At 43.8% G+C, this 25,106-nt stretch overlaps 2 protein-coding genes and 1 long non-coding RNA gene across 29 annotated transcripts in view; 2 read left to right on the top strand and 1 right to left on the bottom strand.

Moving 5' to 3' along the window:
* VAV1 (vav guanine nucleotide exchange factor 1) overlaps positions 1–4,894 on the top strand; it is a 66,776-nt gene extending 61,882 nt beyond the window's left edge. For 7 of the 8 annotated variants that reach the window (XM_053370872.1, XM_053370869.1, XM_053370870.1 and 4 more), the window contains 3 exons: positions 793–907; positions 2,928–3,079; positions 4,591–4,894. In XM_053370872.1, coding sequence (XP_053226847.1) covers positions 793–907; positions 2,928–3,079; positions 4,591–4,644 — 321 coding nt within the window. In that variant the 3' untranslated portion in view covers positions 4,645–4,894. Of the gene's footprint in view, positions 1–792; positions 908–2,927; positions 3,080–4,590 lie in introns of those variants that run through there. The other variant, XR_008328180.1, reaches the window with a different exon arrangement.
* Positions 886–7,987, bottom strand: LOC128404861 (uncharacterized). Its single transcript, XR_008328181.1, has 3 exons — positions 7,834–7,987; positions 1,518–2,339; positions 886–987 (listed from the first exon to the last, which is right to left on the bottom strand). It is a non-coding gene; the product is annotated as an uncharacterized LOC128404861 (long non-coding RNA).
* Positions 7,988–12,525: 4,538 nt separating this feature from the next.
* SMARCA4 (SWI/SNF related, matrix associated, actin dependent regulator of chromatin, subfamily a, member 4) overlaps positions 12,526–25,106 on the top strand; it is a 69,030-nt gene continuing 56,449 nt past the window's right edge. For 7 of the 20 annotated variants that reach the window (XM_053370867.1, XM_053370861.1, XM_053370863.1 and 4 more), the window contains exons 1-2: positions 12,638–12,807; positions 23,345–23,433. The gene's annotated coding sequence lies outside the window, so the exon portion shown is untranslated. Of the gene's footprint in view, positions 12,600–12,636; positions 12,808–23,344; positions 23,434–24,757; positions 24,917–24,939; positions 24,960–25,106 lie in introns of those variants that run through there. The other 13 variants (XM_053370865.1, XM_053370858.1, XM_053370857.1 and 10 more) reach the window with 8 other exon arrangements.

Below are 25,106 nucleotides of genomic sequence, written 5' to 3'. Positions count from 1 at the left end.
AAAAGGTTAGTGTAAATAAGCCAATAGTCTGCTTAGTATCAGCTTTTCTGAGAGAAGTTTTCTAGAAAGGGCAAGACAGGGTGAGAAAATATGGGGTGACTAGAATGTATCATCTAGTGAGTGGACAAATGAAAGGAACATATTAAATATCCCCACCTCTGCTGTCCCTGCACTCAAAATGGCAGACTGCTGAGAGGCTGTTCATACATCTTCTATGTACCATATTTTTTGCTCTATAAGACTCACTTTTTCCCTCCTAAAAAAGTAAGGGGAAATGTGTGTGCGTCTTATGGAGCGAATGCAGGCTGTGCAGCTATCCCAGAAGCCAGAAGAGCAAGAGGGATTGCTGCTTTCACTGCGCAGCGATCCCTCTTGCTGTTCTGGCTTCTGAGATTCAGAATATATATTTTTTTGTTTTCCTCCTCCAAAAACTAGGTGCGTCTTGTGGTCTGGTGCATCTTATAGAGCGAAAAATATGGTAATCTATAGTTGAGCCCTGGGAATTAGTTTGTGGCATATCTCGCATGTTACACAGAAGCCAAAGAACCAATTCTGAAAAGGGGAATTGGAGCTTGGGGTTCAAAGAAACAGCTGAGATGTATTTCAGTTGTATTCCTTTTTTTCCTAATATTGTTCTGATATGTACCTTGCATGTCATGTCTTTCTTTCTCAAGTGAATGGGTTAGATATGCCTTACCAGCTACACATGCTGCCTTTCCTCCTCTCCAGTGGGCATATTGTGCAAGCTTTAGGATGTTGCCTGTATGAAGAAACTCTTCTTTCTCTCTCTAGGAGCTGGTACAGTTTTACCAAGAGAACTCCCTGAAGGATTGCTTCAAGACCCTCGATACTGTGCTACAGTTCTCCTTCAAAGAGCCTGGGAACAGAACAGTGCCCAGAGCCTCTGGTGTGTGTGATCTCTACGGTTTCAAGACTCAGGGGAAGTCAGGGGGCAATAAAAAGCAAGATATAGGAAAGCAATGGAGGCTTGCTGTGCTTCTCTGGGGTTATTCTGTGGCAGGAGACACATAGGTAGAAGGTCTTCCAGACAGAGAATGCAATCAGAACTCTCCATGAGTGCAAGTTTTTTGCACCATGTACACAACACCATCATGTGCCCCCACCATTTTACATTTAATCTGGATTTCTGGTTGCAGTGGCACTCTATTATTGTTATTAACCTGCCCTTCCACCCAAAGATCCCAGAGTGTGTTGCAATATTAAAACACAGCTTGTTTTAATTGGGGAGGGGGGGTTGTCACATTTAATATGGCTTTCAATGGATGGTCTTGCCACATCCGTGCCTCCATTTCCTCCTCAACAGAGCAGGACCCGGCCACTGTTTTTGACAGCCCAAACTACAGTGGTACCTTGGTTCTCAAACTTAATCCATTCTGGAAATCTGTTCCAAAACCAAAGCGTTCCAAAACCAAGTTGCGCTTTCCCATAGAAAGTAATGCAAAATGGATTAATCCGTTCCAGACTTTAAAAAACAACCCCTAAAACAGCAATTTAACATGATTTTTACTATCTAACGAGACCATTAATCCCTAAAATAAAAGCAATAATCAATTTACTGTACTATAAAATAAATAAGACAGTATTGTGGATGATAAAAATAAAATAAAAAATTCTTACCTGCACTGTTGATAGTCATTGTTTGGATGGGGGGCTTTTATCCATTTCCACAGTCACACAATCAATCAATAAGTAGCTGAACTGGGTTCCACACAGTCACAAAAGCAAATTATGGTAACTGAAAAAGCCTCAAAAACAGAAATGCAAAATAAATAGCAAAAACAAAAGCACCAAGCTTAATCCATTCCGGAAGTCTGCTTGACTTCTGAAATGTTCAAAAACCAAGGCACAGCTTCTGATTGGTGCAGGCGCCCTGGAAACAATAGCCGACAGCCGCATCGGACATTCAGCTTCCAAAAAACATTCGAAAACCATAACACTTACTTCTGGGTTTTCGGCGCTTGGGAACCAAGGTGTTTGAGTACCAAGGCGTTTTGAGAGCCAAGGTACCACTGTATACAAATGTGTCTTGCCTCCAGTTGCCAGATGCAGAAGTGACATCAGAATTTCTACAATCTGGTTCCGAGGTGCTATTCTTTTAACACGTTTTCAACACAAGGTCCAAACTCCGTGGTCCAACCTGTGTCAACTAGCGTGTGATGAACAATCGATTACTGTTCTTTAATAGACTAGGCAATTTCCTACCTTTCTTCAGTGGTTGCTTGGCTTTCTCTGTGTTTAAATCCACCTGTCAGTCTATTGCATCTTATGGAGATGGAGGCTGACGAGCAGACATAACATTGAGGTCAGCTGTGTGTGGCCTATGCAAAATACAAAGACTGGATCATATAACTTGTATTATTTTGCATACAGTAGTAGTGCAGTGTAGATCAGGCCTCCCAGGCCTTCTCAATCCTCCTTGGCTTACATGCACATAAGGAAGCTCTTATCTAGCCAGAGCACAAAAGGGAAATATTCTAGATCTCTCCAAATTCTGCATAGAGAAAGGGTTGGTGCATGCAGAGTATTAAGGCCTGGAATTGATAGTGTCATGCCTGTTCATATTCTGTAGGCCAGAGCTTTCCAAATTGTGTGTCGTGACACGTTAGTGTGTTGGCTGCAGCATGTGTCTCGCGCAAATGCTCCCTGCGCTCTTCCCGGGGCTGGAAAGGGGTTAGTTTAACCTCCAGTTTGCTAGTAAAACTGAATTGCTGTGTCGCGAAATGATGCTTGTCTAAAATGTCACCCACATGGAAAGTTTGGAAAGCTCTACTGTGTGCATTTGTTGACCACAATCACTTTTGACTTCTACATCATGCTCACTGCCTTCCAAGTGGTGTGCAGTTTCAGGGATGTGATAAGCACCCCCTTATTGTTTCCATGCCTAACTCTTTATTATTCCTTGACAGGCAAAAGCTGCAAGTACTTTGGTTCAGCTAAGGCTCGCTACAATTTCTGTGCAAGAGACCGGACGGAACTGTCCCTCACAGAGGGAGACATCATAAAGATTCTCAACAAGAAAGGGCAGCCAGGATGGTGGAAGGGAGAGGTCTATGGCCGGGTGAGCACCTTTATAGCCATACCACTCTGAGCTGCTTGTCTTGGAGAATGTGGTACCTTAGGAACAAACTGAGACCGATATACACCCCTCACCTCTGAAGTGAATGAATTTTGGAGCCAAAAGAAATATTGGGGACCTGTCAGGACTTTTTGCACTATTCCAATAGCACAAATGCAACTGTATAGATCATAGCTGTCAACGTTTCCCTTTTTTTAAGGGAAATTCCCTTATTCCAAGTAGGATTCCTCGCAAGAAAAGGGAAAAGTTGACAGCTGTGGTGTAGAGGTGGCTGCCTTCAGCCACACACACAAACACACTTTGGCCATTTTTAAGCAAAGCAATGTGCAGCTAGCTACACGGGCTATTTGTCAGCTGGGAGCTGATGTGTGTGCCCCAGCTGAATTGGGACCAGGACTGGGTTCATCTCCAGAGCAAGGGTTACAGAAGGGTCAAAATGGAGGCAGAGTCTGGGTCTGGAACAAGGTAATCCATCCAATAAGCACTAGACAGAACAACATCCAGGGCCAGGAGCAGCTGAAGTTGCAGGCAGGGAGATGGTTCAAACACAGCAACAACTACGAGGGACAACTAAAGCCAGAGCAGGGGCACAAGCTCCTGGGGGTTGAGCTCTTTTTGCCCCGCGGGCAGCTCATCCTGCTCCCCCCAGTGCTTGCAGCACCCCAGGCACCCATGCGGCTAGCTACGTCACTGGGATCATCCACGAAGTCAGCAGTAGGAACTGGGAAGTGGGGAGCACAGACTGGGAACCATAGACCTGCTCAAAGTCAGAAGCAAAGGTGCAGGTCTGATGTAGATATGGTCATGGCCAAGCTGGGTCCGGATAATTCAATAAATTATTTAGGGAAGTGTAGCTGTGGTGGACTCAACAGAACATTCTGCTCCTTATTGCTCTTTTCTGTATCCATCCCTGCATGGTTCACCAGGGCACCAATACAGAAACTAGGAAGCTGCCAGTTCAAGTACTAAGTTGATTCCAGCACTGATTGAATGTATATTAACTGGGCTGCTGATGTCTACTGGGAGAGCTTTCAGAGCCCGAGGTATGATAGGAGGAAGAGACCTCTTATCTATCTGTAGTTCTCTTCCCCCATCTCCCACATAAATACATCCTTGCCACATCACCAGGAAACAATAATTACATAGTTCTCCAGAACATGTTGAACGGAGAAAGATGGCAGAACACTAGCCTACATTGCTGTCAGTCCATGAAATGATGTCACAGTTGCTGTTGGGGTAGCTGCTAAAAATGAAGTGCCTTCAATGAGGTTACACTGTGTATGTCAACTCAAAGCTGCTGAGGCTAGAACCTCATTTGAATGGTTAATCCCTAGCATCTACCAGTAGCTGAGAGTTTGCTAGACTGGACTTGCACCAACATCAGAAAAAAATATTGTTGGCATCTTGAAGTCTGTCGCTCTCGCCCTGGGAGCATTCTCATTGCCTGATATGGCTCTCCAATCATTCCTTATATTGATGTGCTTTCTCTACAGGTTGGCTGGTTCCCAGCAAACTACGTGGAGGAAGATTATTCAGAGTATTGCTGATGGCACACCCAGTTGGGTGCATTGAAGGATTCTTTTGCAGCACATACCGGGACAACCACAGAATCATTTTCCTGTAGCCACCGCTGTGCAAAAACTATTATTTATGAACTCTCTTTAATTGCCCTCACATTGGTTTCTGACCTTCACTGTATGTTCTTAATGTCAAATAAACTGGGTGAGAACCTGGTTGTAACTACCAAAGAGCAAACCTCATCATCAAAATCATGTGTGAAAAAATAAAACTACAACATGAAAAGCTGCTTTTTTTTAACGCCACAATTGCTCATAGCCACAAAGATATTGTAAGCCAAGTTCCCTTTGAGTGTGCGTAATAGCTGCATAACCCAGCATGCAATTTCCACGTTTTCTGCATGGTATCCTTGATCTGGAACAAATGTGTTTGGAAACTGCCAACACTCAAATGTAGTCTCCCTAGACCCTTCTTCACTATTGTTATTCTTCATTATTTTAATACTGCCCACAAAAAAACCATGTAATTTTTCAGGCAGATGCCTTGGTGGTAGTAGCAGCTTCCACCTGAGGTTCTGGATCACTGCTCTGCTCCTTGGCCCTTCTAGACTCTCTGGTCTTTCTAGACTGCTCCTTCTAGACTCTCTGGTCTTTCTCTAGAAGGTATCAGTGAAGCCACAGAGAAAGACCAAAGAGTCTAAAGTCTTGGGACCACCAGGCTTCTACTTCTAGTGGGAAACCAGTTGCCTGGGTGAAGGCAATTTGCTGAGCCTGGGCTAAGACAAAAAGGGTCTGCGTGTGCATTAAAAGTTGTCAAAAGCATGTCAACACATACCACTTGAGCCACAGAACTTAGGTTGAGATTTTTGACTATAATATTCAACACCGACAGGATAAATTTGGAAATACAGTGGTACCTTGGTTTCGGAACATCTCCATTGATTAACATTTCGGTTTAGAAATGGCATAAACCTGGAAGTAAATGCTTCGGTTTTCGAACATGCCTCAGAAGTCCAACATGCCATGCGGCTTCCGCTAAGTGCAAGATCCTGAGGCCTAGCTGTCGGCTATTGAGTTTTCGGTTTTCGAACGTTTCAGAACTTGAATGGTCTTCCAGTACGGATTATGTTCAAAAACTGAGGTACTACTGTAACTGTTAAAAACAAATTGTTTCCGAAAGACAAATTCCCTTCTATTTTTTCCTGCCTGTTCTAACTAGCCATAGTCAGCCAGCTGATGGTTCTTTAAAAACATAATAGGCTGCCCAAATTTTTGGGGGGTGGTTTTCCCTAGAGCTGGGTGATATCTGGCTGGAAGCTGCCCAGAGTGGCTGTGGCAACCCAGTCAGATGGGCAGAGTACCAATAAATTATTATTATTATTATTATTATTATTATTATTATTATTATGCATCATAATGTATCCACCAGCTAAATATAGTGATATACCGATATATTATGATGTCTGAAAAAAGGATGGAGCTATGTAGAGGCACTGGCTGGCTTCACAGTTTTCCCCACATTGTGATTTTTGCGTAGCAAGTACACACACTCACACTAGGGATAGCATCGCATCAATACATTGTTAGAAATCAGTTTGTAGTCCACATTGTGGCCACTGTTTCATAATATTCAACATGGTGATATATTGTGAATCACTCTGTGTGTGTGTGCTATGTAAAAATTCGCAACGTGGGGAAAACCGTGAAGCCAGTTATCGCGTCTCATGATTCCTTCTGTCCCTGTTGCTCTGTACTATAAAATGGCAGTTGTTACAATATGTTAAAGGTAAGTAAAAACGTATCAGTTTTATACCCCTAAGTAGTAGCAGTTTCCAGGACATTCCCCTGTTTACATAGTTACATCTTTATTTCAGACAACATGATACTGTGGTACCTTGGTTCTCGAACAGCTTAGTTGTTGAACAAATCGGCTCCCGAATGCCGCAAACCCGGAAGTAAGTATTCTGGTTTGCGAACGTTTTTCGAAAGCCAAACGTCCGACGTGGCTTCCACTTGAGTGAAGGAAGCTCCTACAGCCAATCAGAAGCCGCACCGTGGTTTTCGAATGGTTTCGGGAGTCGAACAGACGACCAAAACAGATTAAGTTCGAGAACCAAGGTTCCATTGTATATTGGTGATGTTTAGCTGGTGATCTATCACAATGTTGAAAGCCAGACATTGCTAATACACATCATGATTCGTGATATATTGGCAGGTCAATAATTATGAAACTGAGATCATAATACAGACTTCAAACTGGTTTTGGATGATATATCAATATATTGGCCTGTCCTTGTTTTTCCCCAAACTAGCATTTATATATACCATTAAGGTAAAGGTAAAGGGACCCCTGACCATTAGGTCCAGTCGTGGCTGACTCTGGGGTTGCGGCGCTCATCTCGCTTTATTGGCCGAGGGAGCCGGCGTACACCTTCCGGGCCATGTGGCCAGCATGACTAAGCCGCTTCTGGCGAACCAGAGCAGCGCACGGAAATGCTGTTTACCTTCCTGCTGGAGCAGTACCTATTTATCTACTTGCACTTAATGTGCTTTCAAACTGCTAGGTTGGCAGGAGCAGGGACCGAGCAACGGGAGCTCACCCTGTCGCGGAGATTGAACCGCCGACCTTCTGATCGGCAAGCCCAAGAGACTCAGTGTTTTAACCTACAGCACCACCTGCGTCCCATATATACCATTAAAACAAAACAAAAAAACAATACATTACTTATTATTACATCTGATCTCTTAGGGTTCATTCACACTTCTGTTTGCCCTGCTGCTTTCCCCTGAGATTCAACTCTTTACCGCTGAATTGGAGCAAACATCAGCTGGGGAAAACTGCTCAGACCCCTGCCTAGAAAACCCGGGACAAGCAGAAAACCTCTCAGACCTGTCCCTTTGTGCACACAGGGCAAGCGAAGTGTGGATGAGCCCTTACCTAATAAAGGGTTTTGCTTCTATGGTAAAGGAATGGTGCTACCTAAAATGCCCTCTCTAAAGTATCAAGTATTATGATTTTTGAATATTTGGAATCAGATTTTGGAAGACTATTCAGCCTCAGCATCCTATTTAAATTAAACTGATAAGCCATTTAATTTATATCCACACAACAAGTAACTAAAGGCAACTTAGTTCTAACTCTAAAAACTAAATCTAAATATATATATTTTAAATATTTAGGAACAAGGAAATGAAAAACTCAAGGAAACCATGCAATACCTTCTTCCAGCTCCAACTGTCAGCTAGAAATGCGTAGATTCAAAGTTACTGTGATGACCTCATTTACCAACCAGCATTGTTGTGTAAGAATGACATCATAGAGAAAAGAGAGAAGAAATATGATTGGTTGAGTAGATGCTGCTGCTTCTTAAAGGGAAGAGTAAAGGTAAAGGGACTCCTGACCATTAGGTCCAGTCGTGGCCGACTCTGGGGTTGCAGTGCTCATCTCGCTTTATTGGCCGAGGTAGCTGGCGTACAGCTTCCAGGTCATGTGGCCAGCATGACTAAGCCGCTTCTGGAGAACCAGAGCAGTGCACGGAAACGCCATTTACCTTCCCGCCGGAGTGGTACCTATTTATCTACTTGCACTTTGACGTGCTTTCGAACTACTAGGTTGGCAGGAGCAGGGACCAAGCAACGGGAGCTCACCCTGTCGCAGGGATTTGAACCGCCGACCTTCTGATCGGCAAGTCCTAGGCTCTGTGGTTTAACCCACAGCGTCACCCGCGTCCTGTCAAAGGGAAGAATACTAAGCTTCAAAATTCACAGGATGGTATTTGAAATAAATCTTAAACGACTTTGTGTTTGCTTCCTAAAGATCAAACTTTCTTCCATTTTTCTTGCCTGGTAGGCGAGTGGCAGTACAAGCCATAGTCAATCCAGCTGATTGTTCTTTACAAACTTGTCAAAATGCCCCACATTTTTTTTGTGGTTTCCCCCTCAAGCTAGCATTTACATACCAACAATACAAAGAAAAAAATGATACATGTGTCATTAGAGCTGTTCTCTTACCTGATAAAGAACTTTGCCCACATAGTAACAGAATATAGTAACCTGCAACATCCTATTTAATCTAAACTTTAAAAATCCTAAATAATTGGAAAAACTCTTAACCTAAATGCAATACATAAATATTTTAAAAACAGTAACTTTAGGACAATAAAAAATGAACAAATCAAGAAAACTAACTTCTCCTTCTGTGACAGAAATGAGCACATTCATTTACAGTACCTGCCTCATCTACCTACAAGCATTGTTTAGCAAGCATGACCTCATAGAGGACAGACAGATGGGAAAGGTGATTGGCTGAGCAGATGCAGCTGTTTAGAGAGGCTTTGCACAACCTTTATATGATCATATCTCTATATCAGCCTCTTAGGAGGCTCAGCAGAAATTTTAATCTGGAAAAGAAAAAGATTGGCAACTAACCAGATAAAAACCTGCCTGGCCTGCTTTTGTAACCCTTAAAATAAATGGATCTGCAGAAATATTCAAGTGAAGCTTCTTCCTGGCATGGATCTGCTCACTGGTGGAGCTTAATCTTCTGTTCAGTGCAAAGCTACCAGATTCACGAAGTGGCAATTCTAAGCAAAGTTCTGTGAAAGTGAAAACTGACCACTTTTCATGTTAGTTTTTAATGTAACCAATACGCTCCTTATACAATCAGAAATTGTTGCTAGTCTTTGGAAACAAATGTGGCATTGCCAAACTACCTCCCTAAGGTCTGCCATGCAGTACTTTTCTGCATTCTTCCAACAATTTGCTGTAATAGATTATCAATTTCTTCCAAATAATTTGAAAATAAGGCATAACGGAAGTAATCGAGTAGCTCTGGGTATATCACCTTTGTTGCCAATATTTATTACCCAAATTTTATAAGGCAATGGTTCGCCTTCCAGACTCTTTGTTTCTTTTTTCTCTAGTGCAAGGAAAGATCCTTCGATTTGGGTGCTCAACCCTTTCCCCACCCAGAGCTGCCCTGATCAAATCTGGATTTTTTTTCTACTAAGGGCAGAAGGGGTTGGTGGGATTTGGAGTACACATTTCCAGTGTATTGTTTGGCGCTATCTGAACACTTGCCTTATTAACACGATTTTATTATACGTAGCTGCCCTGTCCTCCTGGCCTGGGCACTGTCACCAGCCCTGCTTCTAATTAATAATAATAATAATAATAATAATAATAATAATAATAATAATAATAATAATTTTATTATTCATACCCTGCCCATCTGGCTGGGTTTCCCCAGCCACTCTGGCGGTTTACAGCACCTAAAAAAATTGTAAAACATTAGACATTACAAATTTCCTGATACAGGGTTGCCTTCAGATGTCTTCTAAAAATCAGATACAGTCATACCTCAGGTTGAAGTAGCTTCGGGTTGAGCGTTTTCGGGTTGCGCTCTGCGGCGACCCAGAAGTAATGGAGTGCGTTACTTCCAGGTTATGCCACTTGCGCATGCGCAGACGCTCACAATGATGTCACGCGCATGTGCGGAAGCGGCAAATCGCGACCCATCCACACGCAGACGCAGGTTGCATTCGCTTCAGGATGCCAACAGGGCTCCGGAACGGATCCTGTTCACATCCAAAGGTATCACTGTCGTTATTTCCTTGGCATCTGATGGGAGGGCATTCCACAGGGTGGGCGCCACTACCGAGAAGGCCCTCTGCCTGGTTCCCTGTAACCTCACTTCTCGCAGTGTAGGAACTCCAGAAGGCCATCAGTGCTGGACCTCAGTGTCCGGGCTGAACGATGGGGGTGGAGATGCTTCTTCAGGTATATTGGGCCGAGGCCATTTAGGGATTTAAGGGTCAGCACCAGAAATGGTGTTCTAGAGCTGATCTAGGGGGAGAATTGCTTCTGTGAAGAGCTGGATGGCCAGAACAGCAATGGGCATCACCTCTGGTAGCTTTAAAAACTATTGGACTAGCACCCAGGAGGACAGGGTTTGAGTCCTCACTCAACCATGAAGTCCACTAGGCAACCTTGGGGCCAGTTGTCATCTCATCTCACCTCACTGGGTTGTTGCTGTGAGGATAAAATAGGGATGGGAACAGTGTACTCCACCTTGAGCTCCTCGGAGGGGAAAAAAGTGGGAACTCCCTGCCTATTGATATCAAGCAGGTAATACCTTAACAGCATTAGCACTATTTATTAAATCTGTATACCGCCCTTCACAGGGGGTGGTTCACAACAGTATGCTTTTCTGGTGCCTGCTATTTTTCTTAAAAATATAAAGCGGTATAGAAATGCAAAATAAAATAATTCCTTCCAGTAGCACCTTAAAGGTAAAGGGAACCCTGACCATTAGGTCCAGTCGTGACCGACTCTGGGGTTGCGGCACTCATCTCACTTTACTGGCCGAGGGAGCCGGCGTACAGCTTCCGGGTCATGTGGCCAGCATGACTAAGCCCCTTCTGGCGAACCAGAGCAGTGCACGGAAACGCCGTTTTCCTTCCCGCCAGAGTGGTACCTATTTATCTACTTGCACTTTGATGTGCTTTCAAACTGCTAGGTTGGCAGGAGCAGGGACCGAGCAACGGGAGCTTACCCCGTTGCGGGGATTCGAACTGCCGACCTTCTGATTCAGCAACTTCCTTTTCCAGTCTATTTCTGAAATTCTTTTGTAATAAGACAGCTACTTTGAGATCTTGTATAGAATGTCCTGGGAGATTGAAGTGTTCTCCTACTGGTTTCTCTGTCTTGTGATTCCTGATGTCAAATTTATGTCCATTTATCCTTTGGTGTAGGGTTTGTCCTGTTTGTCCAATATAGAGAGCTGAAGGGCAATGATAGAAGATGAGCAATTAAATAGTCCTGAGATGATATGTTTGATGTTGTTGGGGCCAGTAATGGTGTTGTCCGGGTGTATGTAGCAGCAATAAATAATAATAATAATAATAATAATAATAATAATAATAATAATAATAAATAATAATAATAATAAAACCGTTCTTGTTTGGGCAAGCCTAAACATGTGCTTAATAAATGTTGTGTTTTTTTTTAAGTATTTTAACTATTTTGTTACATTTTGAGGTGTAGATTTTAATTTGTTGGTTTTTTTTTAATAAAAAAATTGCAATCAAGTGGCACATCAATTTTAATGGAATGATGAAATGAAACTGATTTTTGTGGGCTGCTCTTAAGGGGCCTCTTTTTTTGTAGGCTAAAAGGTGGGGTACAAATACTGCTAAACAAAAAAACTAAATATTTAAAAGCGCCTCCCCCACCCCTTCTCGTGTGTGTGTGTGTGTGTGTGTGTGTAAAGCTGCCCTGTTGCTTCTCACGGGGTTTACGTGTGCTTGAAAATAATGTGACATGTGTAAAGGAACTAAATGAGAACGTGGGAAAACATACTCCCCCCCCCCGCCTCAAACAATCTCAGCCGCAGTGGCGGCACTATTGCGCACGCGCACCATCAAGCCGACGCCGGCTTCTGTGCGCGTGTTGGGGGAAGGGAAGAGAGAGCCCCGCGCGCCACTCGCTCTGGAGAAGCGCGCGTCCGTCGCTTTGCCTTGCCTCTCCCCTCCCTCTGACAAGGGAGCGCGAAACCTTCTCCTTCCGCCGCTTACATTGGCTGAAGCGGGCATGAAGGGGCGGGGCTTTCCCCCCCCAGAGTCAGAAAGCCCGCCTTCCGAAAGATGCTCGGCTGTGATACGATGCCGAAGCTGTCCCTTGTATCCCTCGCACCCACCCCCGCTTTGCTACGCCGACGCTCTCTAGACCTTATTCAACTGGAGGAGGGGCCGCAGGGCGGGAACACAACAATGCAACGTCTCCCTATTGGCCACCCGGCGACTCAAGGGGGGGACTTTTTTCCCTCTTGGCTCCCCTGATTGGCTTTGCCGGGCGGAGAGAGCTCTCTTCCCATTGGGTTGGAAGAAAAGAGAAGGCCGGTTCAGCCGAGAGGGAGCACGCGCGTGTTCCAATGGGCGCGCGCACGCACGCACGCACGCGGGCGAGAAACCTGTTCTGCCTGTTGGGTGAGCGAGCGCGGCCGAGCGCCTTCTTGGTTAGCGCTCCCTCAGTCGGGGACGCGCGGCAGAGGGGCGGTGGGGGAGGGGAGCGAGAGCATCTTTCTCTCACACGCGCGGTAGCGGCGGCTCCAGCTCCTCCTTTGTTCGCCTCCACACACCCCACCTCGCCCGCTCTTAGAGATACCGGGCCGCCCGGCTGGCGGGGGCCAGCACGGTAAGGGGTGGGGTCGGGGGGGGGGGATGTGGGGGCTGAGGGAGGGTTGACCGCGCACGCGCGTGGATGGATGGCTAGATGAATGGATGAAAGAAATGTACGGCGGTGTGAACGAGGAGGGAGGGGGTCGTGAGGAGGGGGGGGGAGAGGATGACCTTCGAAGCGTCGTGTGTGGTCGGAGTGGGGGGGGCGCCGTTATTTCGCCTCACCTGCCGCGCGGGTGGGGGTGGGGGGGTCGGCGGAATTGAGGGTAAGCGGATAAAGGCGTGCGCCCGCGTCCCCGCCTCCTCCTCGCACACCCCCACCCGCAGCATCCTTCCTTTCTTCATGTTCCCCCCATCCGAAAGCACCCCCTCCCAGCATTTCGCACCCCAATCTCAGCATCGGTTTTGGCGTGTTATTTCATAGATATAGTTAACGTCCTTTAAAAAAAAAAATCATTCAGGATGAGGATGTGGGGCAGTTTCCAGCCATCCAGGTTTTTAAATCCATTCATTCATTCATTCATTCACTTCTTATCACTCCTACATTTTGTCCTCTCTTGACTCGCCTAACCCGTCGACTTCCCCAGAGCTGTAATAGGTAACTGTTAAAAATCCGCCCCCCCCCAAGAGAAATTCATGTGGATGGATTTGCAACCGGTTTGGAATAAATAATGTATTGTGAATGCATTGATGGTGAGTTCTCCCCCACCGGTATAGTATTAGCAACATTTAAGTGTTACGTTAACATTTCAGGATAATAGTTGATAGGTATGATTTATATTGTACTATGTAGCAGCCTAAATGAGAATAAAAATTCTAGTATGTCGATATTATATTAAAGCCATCCATACACAACCGAAAACCAGTTCTAATGGGCCTAATATTGGCCACCAGCAGCCCAGTATTATTCCCCACTCACCCTCCTGCACCCACCAGCCCAACACCTTCACTTGCCATTCTTGCTTCCACTTCTATAATCCAGTGCCTCCTGCTTCAAGCCAACATCTCCAGGGGCAGTACTTACTCTTCTTGTTGTTGTTATTTATTTATACCCTGCCTTTTTCCCTGACAGGGACTCAAGGCAGCTTACAGATAAAATAAAAAGGTAAAGGTACCCCTGCCCGTACGGGCCAGTCTTGACAGACTCTGGGGTTGTGCGCCCATCTCACTCAAGAGGCCGGGGGCCAGCGCTGTCCGGAGACACTTCCGGGTCACGTGGCCAGCGTGACAAAGCTGCATCTGGCGAGCCAGCGCAGCACACGGAAACGCCGTTTACCTTCCCGCCAGAAAGCGGTCCCTATTTATCTACTTGCACCCGGGGGTACTTTCGAACTGCTAGGTTGGCAGGCGCTGGGACCGAGCAGTGGGAGCGTACCCCGCCACGGGGATTCGAACCGCCGACCTTTCGATCGGCAAGCCCTAGGCGCTGAGGCTTTTACCCACAGCGCCACCCGCGTCCCTACAGATAAAATAGGAACAACTAAAAACATATGGGAGAATGATAGAACCATAGAATTTTAGAGTTGGAAGGGACCCTGAGGGTCGTCTAGTCCACTCACCCGCAATGCAGGAATTTGCAGCTGTCCTAATAATTAAAAAAAAAACCAATTAAACAGTAATAGAATTAAACTATATCTATAAAGCTCTCTCTCGATATATGATCTATTAAAAACATACAGGTAATTACAATAAAAGCATCACAGCACTAGCCCTTTCATTAAAAGCAGTCAGTTCCAGAAAGCCTGTTGGAACAAGAAAGTCTTTACCTGCTTGCAAAAGTACAGCAAGAAGGGAGCCAGTCTAACTTCTCTAGAGAGGGAGTTCCAAAGTCTGAGCAGCCACGGAGAAGGCCGATCACTTGCTCCTCCACTTACCATCAGCAGGTCTCTGTAGCATCACTGTTTATTCAGAGTAGAAGAATAGCCAATTTCTAATGGATCACCCAGTATCAACTGGTTGCTGAGATTGCTGTGAATTGTGTTGGACTAGTGTGCCTTGGTCTGATCCAGCCCTTAAACAAGTGTGCATATTCAGGATTGCTTGAAACACCTTTCATTTATGCTGTAACTGTTAAAAGCAGCTGCAAGCATATACCCTTATACATAACAAGCATAAGAGGAACATGAGAATTTTAGTTTTGCTGCATAAAGTAGAGACGTTACAGGACTCTTCCCCGACCCTGTTGTGCACTATAGCATGCCTCTAGCTACCTCCTTCATACACTTCCTTATTCCCAAGGACTGACAGATGCATCCCTCCAACATGACCTTTTCTCCAGCTACCCCTAATGCTACTACTCCTTCATTATTCCTTGTGGTTTCTTGTACAATAGCAGTATTTTCTCATGTTTTTCCCACAATTTTTGAAGGTATTGGTCAAGATATTTAGTATTTTTATTGATTTTTTTAAAATGTAAACTGCCCTGAATCTTTTGTGTGGGTGTGTGGGTGTGTGTGTGTGTGTGAATGAGAGAGAGAGAGAGAGAGAGAATGGTAAATAAATTTATTAAATAAATGGGTGACCCATCTCCAGGCTCCTATAGCCAGCTAGGGATGGAGGCTCTTTCTGTCCTGCCCTCCTAGTTCTCTTCACTCCTTTGCATATTCCTCTTCTTTTATTCTTCTCCCTTTATGGCTTGCTTGCCCCTTGTTTACTCTCCTCCAGTCCCCTCTGTCCTTTGGTTTTTCTGGAAGCCTTGAACAAAATTGGAATGTCATCAAGGCAGTGGAATCTCTCTGTGGAGGTTCTTAGAGGTATCTTTTCCTGTTCTCTTTTTTCTTCTTGTTTCTTTTTAAGCTGTTGTCTTATTTTATTGTGAAAAACTTCATTTAAAAAAGAAAGAAATGGCATAAGCCTCCCTCATCCTGGTTTAATATTCCTAGAAGTGCTGCTCAGAGTAAGTTCTCCATTCCAGAGTCCATTGCAAATTGCAAAGTACTCAGTATGTTTATACAGTGTGTGAATTTGTGTGACTATCTGTCACTTTCTCTGTCTTGTGCTTCGATTATGATGGACTGATGCTGCTTTCAGTCTCTCTGGACATCCAGCATGTCATGAGAATGCCATTCTTTGCCCTGCCAAAGTCCTTGTTATGTGCAGTAAGCTAGGCTATTTTCCACTGCACAGTGGAGCAAAAGGGAAGTTTGTGCTGTTGTTCTTTTGATGACAGCAGGATAGGTATGGCAGGCCCCTTACTCAGCTACAGCATTTGCTTAGTCTGGCCACCTTCTGGAGCCAGCCATTGACACACCCAGCATTTTCTCAAGGAACCTAGGAAATTGAGCTCCACATCCTTCTTTCTTCACAGATGCACTCCCCTTCTGAACCACGAGCATTCTTCCCATTACTCCGGACTCTCCTCACAGACAGTGCCCTTTTCCTTTCAGCCTCTCCCACATGCTCACTGCTCTTTCCCACCCTGCTTTAGTTGGGGAAGTTGCATTTCTATTATTGCTTGTGCCATTCACCAACCCACCCACACCATTTCCTTTGCTCCTTCAGTCTCTCTCCTTGCCACTTTACCCAAGGGTCACAGTTACCCATTACCTTTTTGAAATGTTTTCTTTGTCAACAGCGCAACCACTCTTTCGCTCCTCTTTTTTTGGCAGAATTCTGCAGAAAATTGAAATATTTGCCTGGCTGAGATAATTGGGGCTCAGAAATAATACATAATAATACTGAATGCATTCATCCATAGCACTGATTCATTGGTTTAGCTTTATGAGGAGCGAGCCTTGTGTTTGCTTCCCTTCTCCAGTGCAGCTGTGAAGAGGCACTAAAAGCATTTGCTCCTATTTTGGACTAACTGTAGCTTCAGACATCCAAACCCAGAAATATTGCAGTTAGTCTTAACTGTTCTTAGATGAAACAAGCCAGTGTCAAACCATGATTTATCAAGCTGCTTGTTTTTACTAGCAGTAGTTGACATTAACTACAGTTTACAATTCATATGTAATTCTATACCATGGAAGCTTCCAATCTTTCAGTCGTGCTGGAGGAGGGGTTAGTAAGCAAGTCCTAGGCTTGGTTTACCCTATCCTTGTAACCTAAAACTGTGGTTTAGGATTAGGTGTGAAGCAGGCCATTGTATAAACTGCAAAACAGATGTCACATGTACATGGCTCCAGTGTTAGAAATTCAGATATATAAGCTAGGTGCCTAATGGCTCCTTAAACCAAGTTTACAGTCACCAAAACAGAATGTACAGTTGCCATTTTTGGGCAAGACAGTTTTAAAGTATGCAGCCTGGGAGTCATTTTGGTCTCACAGCTCTCCATGGAGGTGCAGGTCAATTCTGTGTCCAGGGCAGCTGTCTACCCTGCCTGCCCACAGACTGTCTCACCAGAGTGAGGCATGCTCTGATTATCTGCCGCTTGGACTATTGCAACGCACTCTATGTGGGGCTACCTTTGAAGATGACCCGGAAACTACAATTAATCCAGAATGTGGCAGCTAGACTGGTGACTGGAAGTGGCTGCCAAGACCATATAACACCAGTCCTGAATGACCTGCATTGGCTCCCAGTACATTTCCGAGCACAATTCAAAGTGTTGGTGCTGACCTTAAAGCCCTAAACGGCCTCGGCCCAGTATACCTGAAGGAGCGTCTCCACCCCCATCATTCAACCCAGACACTGAGGTCCAGCTCCGAGGGCCTTATGGCGGTTCCCTCCCTGTGAGAAGTGAAGTTACAGGGAACCAGGCAGAGGGCCTTCTTGGTATTGACACCCGCTCTGTGGAATGCCTTCCCTTCAGATGTCAAGGAAATAAACAACTATCTGACTTTTAGAAGACATCTCAAGGCAGCCCTGTTTAGGGAAGTTTTTAATATTTGAAGTTTTATTCTGTTTTTAGTGTTCTGTTGGGAGCCGCCCAGAGTGGCTGGGGAAACCCAGCCAGATGGGTGAGGTATAAATAATGTAATTGTAATTATTATTATTATTATTATTATTATTATTATTATTATCATCATCATTCAAATGATGGACTGGCTGTGCTTGATTTTTAGTTAAACATCTGGCTAGTTCAGATGACAACCTTGAGCTAGGTTAAGAGCTTTGAAAATGTAAAGAAGAAAAGTCACTTGATCCAGGGATAGTCCACACATATATTGGCCTATTCCTACCTCTTTTTCTTAGTGGTGACTGCTCCTGCTCAGGCTGCACAAAAAGCATTTTGGTTCCAGAAATCCAATCCAATTGTGCAAATAAAATATAACTGATAGAATTCTACAGGGTGGGGTATTAGTGTGTGAAAAGAGTCCAGATCCAATGATCCCCAGGAATGCAGCTCCTGATGGTGGAGATGCCAGGCACAATCCTGATGCCCAGGCATCTTCACTTGGTCACAACTGGTTGAAAACCAGGTGCAAAATGCGCCCTGGCTAATTTTGAACACTGCTTGGCACATTTAGAAGAATGATAGCAGTGTTAGAAGCTCAGATATATTAGCTAATCTTCAAATGCCACCTTAAACCTACAGTTGCCACAATGAAATGTCTAGGCACCCTTTTTGCCATGGAGTTTCTTATTATTTGTTTTAAGGGGGAAAAATATCAAAGCAGCTTACAACATATTAAAATATCAAATGAAACAATCCAGAATGAAACAAATTCAATCTTGAAGGAAAATATTTCAGATCCTTCTCTAGGTGACATTTTGCTTTCCCCATATTTATTTGCCTACTGAATTTAGATAGCTGACCCATAAGAGAAGTACTCAAGCAAGCCAGTAGTGTTTAGTGGCTAGAGTGTCGGACTGGGATCAAATCCCCACTCAAGTCAACTTTGCTGAGTGTTCTTAGGCCAGTTACAGACTCTAAACCTACCTCATAGGGTCATTGTAGGGATTAACTGAGGAGGGGATGAACCATGTACTGTACTACCTAGAGGAAAAGGTAGGATATAAATGCAATGAATAAGCTCTTCTGCTTACCTGCTTAAGAAAGCTAGAGGAGCCAATCAGATGGAGATGTCAGTTCCCACCCCGGCATCCAGGCATCTCCATGTGGTTGTAATTGCAGTCACACACCAGTCGCAAAATGTGGCTGGCAAATTTTGAGAACTTAATTCGATTTGATTCTGGCATTTAATTCTCTTGTTTATATTTTAATGCTGTATTATTGTTTTAACATGCAATTTTGAGCTGCCTTGGGGGCTCATATAGGGCTAAGAGGCAGAATATAAATTATTTGATAAATAAATATTTGAATTTAGGCCTCCTTTGGTACAAGTGAATATGTTTATGTTTTCCTTTTTAAAACTGTAACAGAAGCATTACTCTTATTACATTTATGCATAGTGCAGTGTAGGAGTGGGCAGCACATTTTATGGCAATGGGCTTGTTTTAATGTGTTGTAAACTGTTTTGAGATTTTTTTCTCTTTAAAATATAAAGTGGTCTAGAAATGAAATGAATAAGAAGAAACTCCAAAAAGGGACAGCTAGACATTCCATTGTGGCGACTGTAACCTAGTTTTAAGGAGCCATTTGGCGATTACCGTATTTTTTGCTCTATAAGACTCACTTTTTCCCTCCTAAAAAGTAAGGGGAAATGTGTGTGCGTCTTATGGAGCGAATGAAGGCTGTGCAGCTATCCCAGAAGCCAGAACAGCAAGAGGGATCGCTGCTTTCGCTGCACAGCAATCCCTCTTGCTGTTCTGGCTTCTGGGATTCAGAATATTTTTTTCTTGTTTTCCTCCTCCAAAAACTAGGTGTGTCTTGTGGTCTGGTGCGTCTTATAGAGCGAAAAATACTGTAGCTTATATATCGTGGGTGGTGCTGTGGTCTAAACCACTGAGCCTCTTGGGCTTGCCGATTGGAAGGTCGGTGGTTCGAATCCCTGTGATGGGGTGAGCTCCCATTGCTCGGTCCCTGCTCCTGCCAACCTAGCAGTTCGAAAGCACATCAAAGTGCAAGTAGATAAATAGGTAGCGCTCCGGCGGAAAGGTAAATGGCGTTTCCGTGCACTGCTCTGGTTTCACCAGAAGCGGCTTAGTCATGCTGGCCCACATGACCCAGAAAAACTGTCTGTGGGCAAAAGTCTGCTCCCTCGGCCAGTACAGCCAGATGAGCGCCACAACCTCATTCACGACTGGACTTAACTGTCAGGGGTCCATTTACCTTTTATATATCTGAGTTTTTAACACGGACTCAAATATAACAGCAAGGGAGGGGCTTAAATCAACCTTAACAGCTTGTGTAAAAAAGGTGTGAGTGGGGGCTTAAGAGAGCTCCAAAAAGCTAACAGATTTATTAAAGTTCTGTTCTAGTTCTCACCCATCTGAACTTCCAGTGACAATGGCACATGAATCTTTTAAATAAAGTCGCATGTTTACCATAGAAAGCATTCTATTACTGTGTTAAGTGTTTAAGGACTGTCATCCTAGAAACACTTAACTAGAAGTCCCACTGAATTCTTAAGTATTCTTTTGAACTATAGGTGAGGATATTATGATATTTCTTTATGTTTGTCAAAGCTGCAAGTTTTCCTTTAAACTATGGAAAAATCTTGTCTTTATAGAGGTTTGGTTGCCCGCATCAATAAATGCAGCGCTGCCTTAGCATCTTTTTTGTCACCATCCTTTTGTCTCTCTCCTCCCGCCAACTTAATAAAGGGAACAGCCTAAAGAATTTTGTGCAAATTTCCCCCACTGCTTCCCCTTGAAGCTTAGGTAAAGATTATCATAGTCAAACATCTTAATTAATTATAGTTAGCTACCAACTAGGAGTGCTTATGAGCTTCAACTCCTGGTTAAAAGCAATTCTTTATTAGTGTTAGCATCAGTGACCGTGTTACCTTTAGAAGTGATAAAGGTCAATGGAAGTAGTGATTTATTCAGGAGGCTGGGAAGTGCGAGTGCATAATATAGTTGCCTGTCTGAGATCCAGTAACTGGTTTAAGGGATCCTTCTCTCTTCACATCAGTTAAATCATCAAGTTGGAAAAGGATCCCAAGTGTCAATTTAGCTCAACCCTTCCTGCGCAGGAATCACAGCTAAAGAATCACTGGCAGATGGCAACCCAACATCTGTTTAAAAATGGTAGTCTGTTCCACTGTCAAAACAGCTCTTATCAGAAAATTATCCCTAATGTTTAGTCGGAGACTCCTTTCCTGTAATTTGAATCCATTGGTTCCTACCTTTTGGAGCAATAGAAAACAAGTTTGCTCCATCATCCTTATGATACACCTTCAGAAGTTTGAAGATTGTAGTATGTACCTCCTTCTCACGCAGTGTTAGAAACTCAGATTTATAAGCTAGGTGCCAATCACTACACTACAGCAGAATGTCGATTTGCCAGGGGGTTGGACTAGATTACTCTCGTACCTTTCAACCCTACAATTCTATGATCTCAACTACATTGCTTGACTCTTACAGCAATTCACTTGTCCCAGTATGCAAGAAGAAGAATTACACACAATGGAAATTGTATTAATTATGAACTAAGGCAGAAGTTGTTGCCATCCTGGCACCCAGAAATCTCCATTTAATTGCAATTGAACCCACACTAGTAGCAAAAAGCACCTGAGAAATTTTGAACACTGTTCTCAGATGCTTTTCACCTGTCTGTTTAACTGTTTACCTTGATATTTTGTCACTGGGGCTGAGACTTTCCATCACCTGTGGTTCCCCTCATGCTTGTAGAGTTTGGCATCCTTACAGGCTGTTTTTTATACCCCTGGCTAGCTTTTCTCCTTAGCAAACACTAGCTTCAGAGTAACAATTTTCTTCTGAACCACTGAGGGAGGAAAACAAATTCTGCCTTCACACATGTCGTGACCCCATTAATCATCATCTCCGGAAACTAATGCAATGTACATTTTTAAAAAAATCCTACAAATAGATTTTAAAGGAAGGGTGGCTAACCTTTAACCATTCAGATGCTGCTGAACTGCAACATTATCCCTCACCATTTTCTATGCCAAGCATAAGGAGTTGTAGTCCCAAAACATCTGGAGGGCCAAGTTTGGCCATGCCTGGTCTATGCTGACTGTGGATGATGGGAGTTGTAGTCCAACAACATCTGGAGTACAACAGGTTAGCCACTCCTTACACACCAAGAACAATCAGATGAGTGCTATTTATGAGAACCGGAATTATTGTTCCAGCATTTTAAGCATCCCCTTTTATCTTATGTGTTTTCAGGGAGCCACATGCATAAAAAATACCCTTACCACATCCCTTGTGTTAACTTGGTCTTTGGTAAAGATAAAGGGACCCCTGACCGTTATGTCCAGTCGTAGCCGACTCTGGGGTTGCGGCGCTCATCTCGCTTTATTGGCTGAGGGAGCCGGCGTACAGCTTCCGGGTCATGTGGCCAGCATGACTAAGCTGCTTCTGGCGAACCAGAGCAGCGCACGGAAATGCCGTTTACATTCCCGCCGGAGCGGTACCTATTTATCTGCTTGCACTTTGACATGCTTTCTAGGTTGGCAGGAGCTGGGACCGAGCAACGGGAGCTCACCCCATCGCGGGGATTCGAACCACCAACCTTCTGATCAGCAAGTCCTAGGCTCTGTGGTCTTTTGTATGTCTCCCTAAATGAGTACTGAAGATAATGAAGGGATAAGTGAATTTAATGGGTGATATTGGATCCCTTAAGCAGGATTTTACTTGGGATTACCTTAATAAATGCTTTTCAGTTGCCGGTGCAGCAACAGCAACCCCCACAATAATATTAAATTATTATTTTCAGGTGCAGGCACATTAATATGCATTATTTCGATTTAATACCTCTCTTCATCAGAGACCACAGGGTAATGTAAGAAATAATAATAACATTTACTAAATAAATAAATTAATGAAATTTATTAGAGTGCCTGTTTCAAAATATATCTCAGATGGTGTGTGTGTGTGTTTTGGGGGGTGCTTTTCTTTTGTGCAAGTATTTAAATGTGTGATTTACCTAGACTGGAATGCAGCAATTTTTAGTGTTTGGCACGATCCTAGAAAGGCTTACCTATATATAACATTTATATATATATATATATACAGAGAGCCTCAAGGTCCATAAATAGCAACACCCTAGTGGTCCCGGGCCCTAAGGAAGTTAGATTGGCTTCAACCAGAGCCAGGGCCTTTTCACCTCTGGCTCCGGCCTGGTGGAACGCTGCGCCTCATGAGACCAGGGCCCTGCAGGATCTGATTTTTTTTCGCAGGGCCTGTAAGACAGAGTTGTTCCGCCTGGCCTTTGGCTTGGAGCCAATTTTATTCCCTCCCTCTCTCTCTTTTTTCCTTTCCTTCTCCTCCTGCGATGAGGCTAAATTTTAATATTCTAATATTTCAATATTTTAATGTTGTATTTTAATTTTGTTTTTAAGTTGTAATCATTCAACTTGTTTTTATTGTTGCTTGTAAGCCGCTCTGAGCCCGGCCTTGGCTGGGGAGGGCGGGGTATAAATAAAAATTATTATTATTATTATTATTATTATTATTATTATTATTATTATATCAGGTCGCTGTGCTGATTTTTTTGGTAGGCAGCTGGCGTCCTTGAAAAGCTAGGGTGTATATATTTTAAACGGAAAAGTAAGTGCAGTTGTGGTTTTTTCAACAGCATTGGAATAGATACTGACAATTCAAAGAAATTGCTCATTGCCACGGTGGACAACTGCTATGAGTTAACAAACAACCTGAAGTTCACAGGTAGGTGAACTTAAAGGATTAAAAAATCATGTATATTTCAGCTGTTTTTAAAAAATGAGAGACTTCAACAAAATACATTTCAGGGTTTTATTTTGGATAGATTTTGTGTTACTTATCAGCATTTCTGTAGTTAGGAATGGAAAAGAGGTTGTTAAAATAACAAAAGCTTCAAGTTGCTAACAGTTTTTAGATAGTGGAGAAAGCTAGGGTCCCCATGGTTAGGTTCATTGGGTTTTGTATGTACGTGTGTAAAACGAGGTATCAGTTTTAAATTAAAGCAATTTATGTTCATTCTAAATGAAGTTAACCACTTTCCCGCAAAATATGTCTTAAAGAGGCAGTGTTTTCTACAGGAATAAGTTGTTAAGTGAGGATGCTTCTGTGCATAGCCTTAAGTCGAATTTCGCACAAATAAGATTTCTGGGTGTGAGAGAAAGTGGTAAAGAAGATCGGATGGGAAATATTCTGCTTCAGGTGACACACAGGCAGAGGGATACTACTAGAATCACAGTCCCAACAGTAGTCTGATGTCCAAACTTGTGATACAATGAGAGGCAAGGTGTGGGCAGTTCAAAATCCAAACACAGGGAATGTATGTATGTACATATGTACTTACTGCTGTAGCATAAACATATATTACAGTGGCTTTACAACAATAAAAAAAAACATAAAGCAAGACAGTAAAGTTATAGAAAATTAACAACTACTGAAAAGCAAAAAGAAATTAAAAACAAATACCAACAGACCATTGTGGGGGACATACCTAGGCCTAGTGGAATTGAAAAGTTTTCAGTAAGCATTTAAAAGTTGGCACAGAGGGCCTCCACTGAATCTCTGTTGTCCACATGTTCCACTGGACGGGGCCAATGACACTAAAGACTCAGGTTCTCATTGTTTTCAAACAAGCCTCACCGATTTGGAGAACGACCAGAGACTCTCCTGCAGATGATCTCAGTGATTCAGCTGTAATCTAAGGGTTCAGGCGATCTTTGGACTGGGCTCTATCTAGGTCTTGCTGGAGAATGTGGGATCCCTAAGGCAGACTCCAGCTGTCTGTGTCTGTACAGACACTTCCTAACTCTCATCTAAAGTCCTGGAGGGCTTGGGACACAACAGCCATAGTAACCCTCTGTTGGTGTCTGTCTGGTAGATTTAATGACAAAAAGGAGGGACTGAGAAATGTTGGCTTATCCTGAGGTGACTGGCCCTGCTTTCTAGTACTGGGTGATGAGAGAAGGAAGTGGATTCTAGTCAGGAACTGGTCTTATCCTTTGTTCTGATGTAACAATATCAATTGAATGGTATCAGATTGTATCTTTTTTAGGAAACAGAAGAAGCAAAAGCCAGCTGGTGTTTTGTACATTAATAACCTTAATAGTAGGATGCTGCTGTGTAGGCTTCGGGAAATTGGAAGAAAGGACTTGTGGCACCGTGTGGGCAGGGCTTGCCTTTAGCCAGTAGCTCCTAGGAATGGTATCACCTGGTGAGCTGCGATTCAACTGGGGAGTGGCAGGGAGGCAAATGGGGTAAGAGGTACAGCTGGCTGAAAACGCTATTGACAAAGACTATGGGGAAGGCGAGGAGAGAAGGCCACACATCTTTACTCAGCCAGGGGGATGGGGAGATGCAGATAACGCAGCTTCCTTCTGTGAAGAACATGGAAGGGCTGCCCA

The sequence above is a fragment of the Podarcis raffonei genome, chromosome 17 (assembly GCF_027172205.1).
Source record: "Podarcis raffonei isolate rPodRaf1 chromosome 17, rPodRaf1.pri, whole genome shotgun sequence".
NCBI lineage: Eukaryota > Metazoa > Chordata > Lepidosauria > Squamata > Lacertidae > Podarcis > Podarcis raffonei.
This window is presented reverse-complemented; position numbering and strand designations above follow the sequence as displayed.